The following is a 10,685-nucleotide window of genomic DNA, read 5'->3' as shown; positions in this document are numbered from 1 at the left end:
TGCGAGACGGCCTTGAGAGGGCACGCTCGGCCCACGCGTTGACGCTGCTTCATGATCGTCACAATTGCCACTGCCAACTCAGGTTGGCCCACCTCTCCCGGCTTTCCGAGGACGTCCTCTCGTCGAGGTAGCATTCGACGTCCCGTTAAGCCAGCTCAAGTACAACGCGCGCGTTCGCACGCAGTTCTCCCACCTTCCATCATAGTGAGAGATAGCCTTCTTCGCTTGCAACGTCCGGACCTTTTTGTACTGCACGTATGGGGCCGTCCACAAATGACGTCACGCGATTTTTGCACTCTGGTATTATAGGAGAAAACATTGATTAAAAAGTCTATTTAATGATGTAGAACGTGTTCTCCATATTTATTTAAAGTTGCACATTTTTATGTGACGTCACATTTCTCACCGCCCCCCCCCGCCGCGTCACACATCGTCACAAATGTCTGAACCCCCCCCCCCCCCCTAGGTGCGTGACGTCATTTATGGACGGCTCCTATATCATACACCGAAGGAATAAATGTTGTTCATGTTTTGTTTAATAGATGTTTTGTGGATAAGAGTACATTTAGCACATAGGATGACAACTCCACTTACCTGTGAATGTGTTCTCCTGCCAAATGGATGAAGGTGCTTCCACTGTTGAGATCACCTGCTCAATTAAACAAACCAAACAGCCATCCGATCAGGTCCCCAGGACGATGGTTGAGAGTTAGATCATCAGGCCTACGGGGCCATAGGCTTATCATTAACGAGGTAACTGGCTGAGCTGTATTACTGCAAACAATGCACTCATTAGGGGCGGTGGTGGTGGTATCTATGCCCCAATTGGGACATAGGCCTCTATTTGGAAATGACCTTTGGGCATATTGTGGGGCCGTCCATAAATGACGTCACGTGATTATGGACGATTTTTTACCCCCCCCCCCCTCGTCACACGGCGTCACAAAAAGTCAGACCCCCCCTCAAATATGACGTCACAAAGCTCAGCCCCCCCCCCCAACCATATTTCCATTTTGACAATGAAACATACTTGAAATCGCTTTAAACTATAGTCATTGTAGTGCGCATTTAATGTGGCGCTGCACTCTGATGTTGTAGGAGAAAACATTTATTTAAAAAGTCTATTTAATTAAGTTGAACGTGTTGTCTTTATTTATTTAAAGTTGCGCATTTTGATGTGACGTCACATTTATCAAACACCCCCCCCCCCCCCCCACTTCTTTGGTTCTTTCGGTAAAGTAACGTACAATGGGAATAAAATAATACAATAAAATAATACAATAAAATAAGACAATAAAATTCTCACCACGTTTCGGCCACAACACAAGTAGCCTTCTTTAGGTGAAAGAACAGAACTGTTGGGACGACAGTGCTTCAATGAGCGCTGCTAAGATTCGTAGCGTCTTTTAAGCTCGGTGAGAGGCGTGGAGCGCCTTGACAAAGGAGTTTACATATCAACGCAGGAGAATTTAGCATTGAAATAGCTGAGGGATTAGCTTGTGACAGAAATAGCTATGTTAAAGTCAAAGTTTACATATCAACAGAGGCATTTAGTATATGGACGTTAAAGGCCTCCAACTACCCAACTATCATACAGTAAACCGATGTGAAAAAAAACTAAGTCTATATTACATCAATATAATAAATGTACTAAATATATTCTTCAATAAGCTGAGCTATTAATCACAAAGCAACTGGGTATACATTACACTATATAATGAATACCATATAGTAAACCAATAAAAAACTAAAATGTTATCAATAAACTCTATATACTCTCCAATCAGCTGAGCCACGAACAATAAGTCGTTATATATCACAATGCCATATGGCGAAAAATGGCGGCTTTTCATTCCCCTCAACGCCAGCACCACGGACAGCGACGTTCAGACGGACGAGTCAATCCATGCTCGGAACGGAGGAGGGGGGAGAGAGAAACAGCCACAATGCGCTGTTATACTCCATGTTATAAACCCTTCCATTAACTCCCCCCCTCGTCACACATCGTCACAAATGTCTGACCCCCCTCCCTAGGTGCGTGACGTCATTTATGGACGCCCCCTGTAGGTGGGTTGTGTTTTCCGCGGTGATTGGAGGCACTGGACTGAAATTAAATAGATTACCAGGGACGTGGAGCGGCTCCAGATGACTTAGTCAGCTCCGCTTAACATTGTCCAGTCGTCAAATCTGACTCCTGGGAAGAGTCGGCCAGCAGCCAGTGATGTATGCAACATCGCCTCCGCTTCCCGACTGTGCCCTACTTACTCACCTCATGTCCCCTGCGGATTACACAACCTCACTACCTGGACTTGAATCACTACATATCCCTGCAGGCAATGTGTGTAGTTCGCCACCTGAGATAGATATTAAGCTGTACTTTAATAGGACAATTTCACTAATTATATCAACATCTGAGCTGAAGTTGAATGCAATTTTTTGTTCACATTTCACGATGAGCTATGGTTGATGTAACATGTTAATATGGTGAAATGAGAGAAGTGAATAACCATTTCCTTGAATGTCGCTCTGCCCGGATGCCAGCCGAAAAAGCAAGAGCAGATAAACATCGGACGGAGCGAGGAGCGAGAGGAGGTTGGAGCGCTTCGTAAATCTGCGCTCGATAGCGAAAGGGAAGCTTGGCATCCGTGGTTGTTGCACGCTTTCGACGCATGGATCAGAAACTGCGACGCTTGGGAGCGAAGCTGACAACGGAACAAAGTTTGAAAAGTGCACAAGGAAACGGGGCGAACGGCAGGCTTCGAATGACAGCGAGACTGAGGAGAAGAATGTGTGGATCAGAAAACAAAGTGCAGAGTAGAGAGACACCATCACGCCGGTTGAGTGGGATAGGCAGGGGTCATCGCTCGAAAGGGGTTAGTGATCGATGGTCGGGAATGACAAAGCGATCGAGAGGACGACCACGGCGGAGACGGAGCGGATGAGGCTGGCTCGCGTGGGACACGGGTCGTTGCGTGACCAGACCGTAACTTGGGGAGGCCTTCATCCAGCAGTGGATAGAAGATGGTGGAAGACGTTACATTGCAGTGCATACATAGGCTATACACGATTGACTAGATTTCACCGGATGTTTTAGTGATGTTTACTACGTTAAGTAAATGTAGCAAGGACCGGCTCCTATGATCGTTGGGCGCTCAACATTTTACACAGCGAGTGGGGTTATCACATTTAAAATGTTTCGCTTTAGCTATGATTGTGAACTGTAGACCCTACATCATCCATAACAGGTTGTTTTTGGGTTAGATTGTGTAAAAATATGTATTATGGAAGGCCCGACGATGTAATTCTCTCCTATTCTCGTAATGCAGTATTAGGGCATATGACATCTCTAACAAGCTCTGAACGACACCTTCAGATACACGGTGAGATTAAAAAGGAATTAGCTGGATTATTGAAGGCCTTCGCTAAATCTCATGTGAACTGAGAGATCCATGAAGGGACAATCAGATTAAGCTGGGATCAGGAGGAAAGAAAGCTCTTACTCCAACAGAACAGTGCAGTCACGGCAATGGATTAAGAAAGGCTATTAAAATACACTATTTAGGGAGTCGTACCAAAGTGGCAATTTAGTAATTGCTCAAAATACTGTAGTTTGTTGAAAATTATATGTCGATGATGTTATACAATGGTTGATGACGCCTTCTTCCGTAAATATCTCAAATGAGCATACAAAGTAGGTGTTACACAGATACATATGAATTAATATTACTTGTGCCAGTAAACCAGTGTGCGCAGCTAGCAACTGAGATTGTTCGCAGCTGGCTCGCCAGTGTTTAAAGGGCATTGCCAGAGTGGCAACTCCCATTGTGTTTGAAACAAGACTACATACTGTATATTAATAGTAATATAACAAAAATAAAAAATATCCCTCGTATCGACCTGTTAGGGCAAGTGCCATTAACGAGCACCTATGAAGGCCAGCACTGCACACGAGTGGACGGGTGGCCAGCATCACGCCCGACCGCCTCGCCTTTGTCTCCCCAGTAGTGTTGTTTACACACCACACCAGGTCCTCATTTGAGGCTGAGTCGACCTAGGGGTGGCCCATGATCGGTTCAGATAATCGATACTCGTGTTGGCCGTGAGCGGGAATCGAACTCGGGTATAGGGTAAAACGCTAGACTACCGCTCCCCACAAACACGTACACAACAACCGCCATTCGCCACTAAGTGGCGGTGACGTCACCACGATGCTTGTGCCAGGCCATGTGCACCTCGAGGCCACGTGACGTGTCGAAAGCCCGCTGGCAGGAGGTCATGGGGCAGACCCAAGTGCCACGGGTCGACTGACCGAAGATGACTGGCTGATGCACCACCTGTGCCCCCTACTGTGCCAACCTGCTGTGCTTTAGCCACCCGGCGCTCCGCTCGTTGTTGTGAGCGTCGCTCCTCCGCCCTCCGTTGTTGTTGGAGGGCGACTGCCTCCAACTGCCCAATAGCGTCCTTCACGAGCCTCCTCCACAGAGGCCGATCTTGACACCGCTGGTACCGGTCATCGGCAAGTCCACTCAGCTCCACGTCCTCCTGTACCACATCACTCCATCTCTTCTCTAGCCCGTGCCGCGCCCGTTTAGCCCCCTCGATCCGGCCGAACAAAAGCTGTTAGGGCATGCGGTGGCTGGGCATGCGGGCTACATGACCCACACACAGACACGAACACGATCTGAATTTCAATCGGGCGCTCTCTGCTTGACGCGGTGCTGTTGTTTAGCAAGTATCAGGCACGTGCAGCGTGTAGAGCTGTTTAAATGTGTATGTCAAAATAAAATATTGGAAAACATGGAGAGGCAGACGGGTGCTGGATCATGAGGGCTGGTTCATCCGAGTACTACCCACCCCCACAGGTTCACGCAGCAAGTGATGAGGACAGCAGCCTGTAGGAGCAATGTAATACTTTAATAGACACTTGACGTCTCACGCAAGGGGCTCACGATTGCTTGGCATGTCAGCACGTTATATTCAATGATAGTGCTGTGCTGCATGCCTGCTTCAAGTACAACGCATCTCCAAACACGCGCCCACATGTCCCTCCAGTGTTTAGTGTCACGTTAATGACGCATTTTAAAATAACAACGACAACAATAACAATCATACAAATACTACCTCTCGTCTTGGCAGTAGACGCCCAAGTCATTTTTTGCTATATCAGCACTTAAGTCTTGTGTTAAGAAATCAATTTAAAAGGAATCTATGGAGCCTTGCACTTCCAACAGCTGCCCACTCTGTGCCAACCCTTCAGTGCTGGCGTTAACGACCAGCGGCGTCAACGACCAGCGACGTAAAAACCTGATAAAAAGCATCAAACGTTTCTTCACTTTTCGAAAATGTAATTTCGTGACTTAAATACGTAAAAAACATACCTGAATACAAAACAACTCCCAAAAATATGTTACAATTGTAATTGCATTTGTGAAGTACTGTTCTCAAAACACCAGTGACTTTCACTCTGAATATTCACTCCACTGCTCACGGGTGTGACGTCGTAGCAACCTCAAGTAATAACACTCATGCATTATTGTTGTATTCGTGATTTTATAGCGGCGCTACTAGTCTCCTTATTGTTTTTCAGAACGATGCATGCAGGCAAAACCAGTCAAAACGTAAGGAAGTGTAAGGCTCTAAATGCATTCCAAGTAAAAGCAATTTGACTTTTGAGCAGAATCTGGAAATATTAATTTCCTATTCACAGCTGCTTCACACACACACACGCAGCACTGTAAACTCGGTCATGATATCTTCTCAACTCTTGCCGTATGCACAGTACCTTGTTTCGCATTCACGCATCTCGCAGCAGTCACCACAGGGAATTCTTGACCACCTCACTTTATATAAAATAGAGTGTGATTAACGTTCACAGCATTTTAAGAAATCCAAGACAAATGTCGTTACGTCACTACCGTGTTTCAAAAATCCTTTTTTTTTTTTTACTTTCTACCGAAGCAAGAAACGTCTGCTGTTATGCAAAACCTTCTCGTTTAAAGCTAGTTTTAGAATTGAAAGTTTTCCTTGTCGGACGACGGCGTTATGGGCCTCGACATGTCGTAGACATCCTGCGGGGAGAGGGCGGGCGAGCGCGGCGCCGTGGAAGGCGGCCTCGCGTCCCTGCGCAGGAGGCCCAGGATCTCGGCGAGCTGCCTCTCGAGGCCCGTGACGCGCTCTCCCAGGGCCTCGATGTCCTCCTTGAGCTCCAGTTTCACCTCCACGACGGCCGCGTAGACGCTCTGCTCGGGGATCGGCGAGAACGGCTGCTTGCCGTCCGCGGGGGGGGTCATCAGCGCCACCGTCGTGGTGGCCGCCACCAGCGTGGCCATGCCGGACGCCGCCGCGGGGCTCGGCTCCGTAGGGCTGGGCCGCGTCGTGCTGGGGCCGCTGGCGCCGCCGACGCCGACGCAGGCGCCGATCACCGGGCTGCCCGCGGCGTTGGCATCCCCCGCTCGGTCGAGCCGCAGGTCGCTCTTGGTGATGCCGCTGTCACACGAGTCGGTCTTGCGTAGCGGCGGGTGGATGTCCTGCACGTGCATCTGCGCGCGCGTCCGCTGGGGCAGGGTCTCCATCGACTCGGCCTTGGCCACCTGCTCGCCCGCCCACTCGCCCCTCTTGGCACCCTCCACCTGCAGGTAGTCGGCGGGGCCCTTGATCTTGGCCCAGCCCTTGCCGCCGCCGCCTCCGATGCTGGCCCTCTTGGGCGCGGACGAGACGGCGCTCCGCGCGTCGGCCACCTGCACCTGAGCGGCGTCTGCGTTCTGGACTTTGGGCCGCAGCAGGGTGACCACGGACAGGTGTCCCTCGCCGGCCGCGGAGACGCCGGGCGGCGCGGGGCCCGCGGTGTCGGCGCCGAGCTTGTCGTAGAACGAGCCTCCCGTCTCCAGGTCCTGCTGCTGCTGCAGCTGGCGCTGCCGCTCCGCCTGCAGGCGCGCCTCCTTCTGCTGGCGGAAGCGCTGGAAGAGCTTGCGCACCGGGTGGTCCGGCGGGATGTCGAGCGGCGCTTCGTTCTTCAGCTTCTGAAGCTCCTCCTCTTCGCGCTTCACGTCGCTTATCTTGCGGAAGATCAGCTGCGGGGGACGAGACGCGCGTTCAATCGACGTGTGCTCGAGCGAGGGCGCGGTCGGTACGCAAGGCCACGCCATCCGATTTCAAGGGGGGTTTATTTTAGCCTCGGTATGTGAAGCTGAATAATTGATGAGGAAAAAAAATCTGCACTTAACCGCTGACAGTTATTACTAAAAAAAAAAGGAACTTCCACAAAAATTTTGCCTGCAATTGGAATCTGAAAATAGGAAATACCCACATCGCAAGGTGAATACTTAATTTGGAATAATTTTCTAGAATTCATGGTCAAAAGTCAAAGACGCTGTTCTTAAAACATATTTTTGGTATCCATCGTATGTCTCGAATGAAAAGAACAATCAAATTGTTCTGCAGAGTTTGAGTGAGCGTGTGGAGTTTGTGTGTCCTCCCCCTGTTCTGCAGAGTTTGAGTGAGCGTGTGGAGTTTGTGTGTCCTCCCCTTGTTCTGCAGAGTTTGAGTGAGCGTGTGGAGTTTGTGTGTCCTCGCCCTGTTCTGCAGAGTTTGAGTGAGCGTGTGGAGTTTGTGTGTCCTCCCCTTGTTCTGCAGAGTTTGAGTGAGCGTGTGGAGTTTGTGTGTCCTCCCCCTGTTCTGCAGAGTTTGAGTGAGCGTGTGGAGTTTGTGTGTCCTCCCCTGTTCTGCAGAGTTTGAGTGAGCGTGTGGAGTTTGTGTGTCCTCCCCCTGTTCTGCAGGGATTTTAAATTCCGGGTTCACCGGTTCCTCCCATAGCTATACAACACACATTGTCACTGCTATTGGCCGCACATCGCGATGCTGAAAAATAACCTGACAATTACTCAATTGGGATTATACACAGCAGCAGCAGCAACGTCGCTACATACTGAGATTCAATGAGACTTTCCTGGATCAAAAAGAATAATAATCTTAAATGTTTTTTTTTATTTAAAAAAGTGCTGCCTCTTGAACCAATGATGCGGCAAATAGCCTTGGTGTGCGTTTCAGGTGTAATTCTCAAGATGTACACCAGGCCCTCAGTATTATCGTTCACCCACTATCCTGATGTAGCATCTGTATGTCTGTTGAACTTCTTTCGCACCACTGTACGTAGCCAACCGTGCTAATCGGAGGTGCTGTGGAAGGTCAACAAACCAAACATTAAACTGTACAGACCCCTGACCTGCAGAGTGCTGAGGCTTTTTGTTAAAATGGAAGCCAAAGTCTCTTTGCCGGTTCCCTTGGCAACGCCGGTGATGCGTGGTCCCCAGATAGAGGTTAGAGGAGCGATAGGTGTTAGATGATAGAGAAGCAAGGGTCAGTGGAGTGAGGAAGCCATTTGAAGGAGATTGAAGGTGACATGCGTAGTGGCTTGGTGGACCTGGCGACAGCCTTGTAAGTGTTAGAGGTCAAAGTGGCTCCGGGTGGAGGAATGAGCGTGTTAATACGGGGACACAGCAGCTACAAATGTAACTTCCGATGAATATTGTACTTCAGGGATCCTAAGCTCTTTTTGGAATTGGCAATAGCTTTACTATTATTATTATTATCTCAAGCATCTTGAGATGGAGTTGGATACAAATGCTATTTACATTCAAATTTAGTTGTAATGGCTCAATGTCAAGCTTGCAAAGTAAGTCATAGCACACTCCGCACTCGCTGAACAGTGCTAACAGTGCGAGGATATTGGAGCCCTGAGTAGCAGGTGTCATGTCAAGGTGTCGCTTCACGTTAATTAATTTATCGTAAACCTGGCCGACCGTATCTCGGGCCCACTCAGTGGATATTTGAGAAGGCATTGACATGTTTTAGCCGAACTCTCGACACTTAACCCTTGCTGTGTATCGTGCATTCAAATTATTTGTGGAATATAGGTGTCCGCGTTTGAAGACGGAGGAATGCACACTCGTGTTTCCCTTGGTTCTTGGCAGTGTCATTGTTCTGCTATTCTAAGTATGAATAATGGAGAATTTGTGCGATAGATATTTTCATTTGATCAGCGGATGAATGGAATATTTATCCTGTAGCGATATAGGTGCAGCCGCACACGCGCTGTTCAGTGTGAGCGCGATGTAGGTCGTGCACGCACACACACACGCACATACACACACACACGCACACACATACACACACACGCATGCTCGCTCACCCTCTTGCGGAGGTTGTAGGTGAGGATGAGGTTCCTGGAGAAGGAGTTTGCGAAGGCCATGTAGAAGTCGAGGACCTTCACGAGCGCGTCGCGCCGGATGACGTGCAGGTCGCAGTAGGTGAGCGCACGTACGTTGGCGCAAGACGGAGCGATCACCCGCTCTTTCCAGAAGACGTCTCCAAACACGTCACCCTTTCCTGAACCGTTCCCCAAACAAAAACACAAATATAGGCACTCTCCGATTTACAATGGTCCACATCTACGCCGCTTATATAATGCCACCATGGGTCTTCGGATCTCCAACTGATCAGCACTCCCAGGTCTAGGCTGCGCTCTTTTGGAGATCGTGCTTTCGTTAGCGTGGCACCCAAGCTATGGAACGTCTTGCCACCTAAAATCAGGCAATCAGAGTCGGTAGATATATTTCAGTCAGCTTTGAAAACCCATCCCTTTATGTGGCCTTGCCACCACCAGCAGCGGTGCCAAATATTCGGCAAAGGTTGCGAATAATTAAATAATTCCGCTTCCATTTTAAGGCCCCCCCCCCGCCCGTGCCCCCCACCCCCCTCGCCCCCCCCCCCCCAGCCCCCACCCCAGCACTGCCCCACCAAACATTTGAGCCACTGGCCACCTCAACACTGCACTCTGGCAGCAGCCTGTGGTCCCTGCACACACACACACGTCAACACCCGCCACAGGATAACATGCAACGTAAGTCCTCAATATAATGCGCATTTCTAATAAAATGGCACCAATACAAAAACTAAATTGATAATATTATTGATTACAAAAGTAAATGAGTCGAAACTATTTAATCTTCATTTGAATTCTAAATATAAAAAGGCAACAATTTCCCATTAGACATTGCCATTAAAAAATATATATAATAAGAATGAATGATCCCTGGATCATTGCAGTGCTATTTTCTACTCTGGTGTGAAATTACAAATTTAGTTTCTATTAAAGTACAGTGATTTTTTTTTACTGAAAAATATAATCGGTGCTATGGACCTAAAAGCAAATAACAGTCCTCCATCGCAGTCATTGCCACACGGTGTGATCGGTGCATGCGGAGGGACCGAGCGAGAACAGCCTGTAGACTCCACAGTCACACGGTGTCTGGTGCAATAACACTTTGGGGTAAAGTGTGGAAAAGTAGGTCAAAATATGCTGTTGATGGGCTCCCTGGGGCTCCGTCGAGTGGAGGCCCTGCAGTGCCGTGTACGTACGTATGTGTATGTATGTGTACGTCTGTACGTGTACTTATGTACGTGGAACTTCTTTCGCACCGTACGTAGCCAACCGTGCTAATCGGAGGTGCGGGGGAGGGACAAACAGTTGTTGTTGGCTGTCGCGTCGCATCGACGATGGCTGCCTGAGAGCAGGCTTGGCTATCGCGTCCGTGTGTCTCCACCTGGCTCAGAAGAGTGATTCGGATGGCACAACAGCGAGCGCAGAGCTCTGGCTCGCAAGAGCCGGAGAGAGAGGAGTCAGGGGG

At 49.0% G+C, this 10,685-nt stretch overlaps 1 protein-coding gene across 3 annotated transcripts in view; it reads right to left on the bottom strand.

The window, feature by feature from the left end:
• Positions 1 to 4,895: 4,895 nt before the first annotated feature.
• Positions 4,896 to 10,685, bottom strand: part of LOC116947904 (voltage-gated delayed rectifier potassium channel KCNH1) — a 38,674-nt gene continuing 32,884 nt past the window's right edge. For all 3 annotated transcript variants that reach the window (XM_032964194.2, XM_032964191.2, XM_032964193.2), the window contains 2 exons: positions 9,188 to 9,384; positions 4,896 to 7,070 (listed from right to left, as the gene is read on the bottom strand). In XM_032964194.2, the coding sequence (XP_032820085.1) occupies positions 6,006 to 7,070; positions 9,188 to 9,384 (1,262 nt within the window). In that variant the 3' untranslated portion in view covers positions 4,896 to 6,005. The remainder of the gene's footprint in view (positions 7,071 to 9,187; positions 9,385 to 10,685) is intronic.

This window comes from Petromyzon marinus, chromosome 31, assembly GCF_048934315.1.
Source record: "Petromyzon marinus isolate PM22_M1 ecotype Great Lakes invasive population chromosome 31, UKy_Petmar_22M1.pri1.0, whole genome shotgun sequence".
In the NCBI taxonomy this organism is placed as follows: domain Eukaryota; kingdom Metazoa; phylum Chordata; class Hyperoartia; order Petromyzontiformes; family Petromyzontidae; genus Petromyzon; species Petromyzon marinus.
This window is presented reverse-complemented; position numbering and strand designations above follow the sequence as displayed.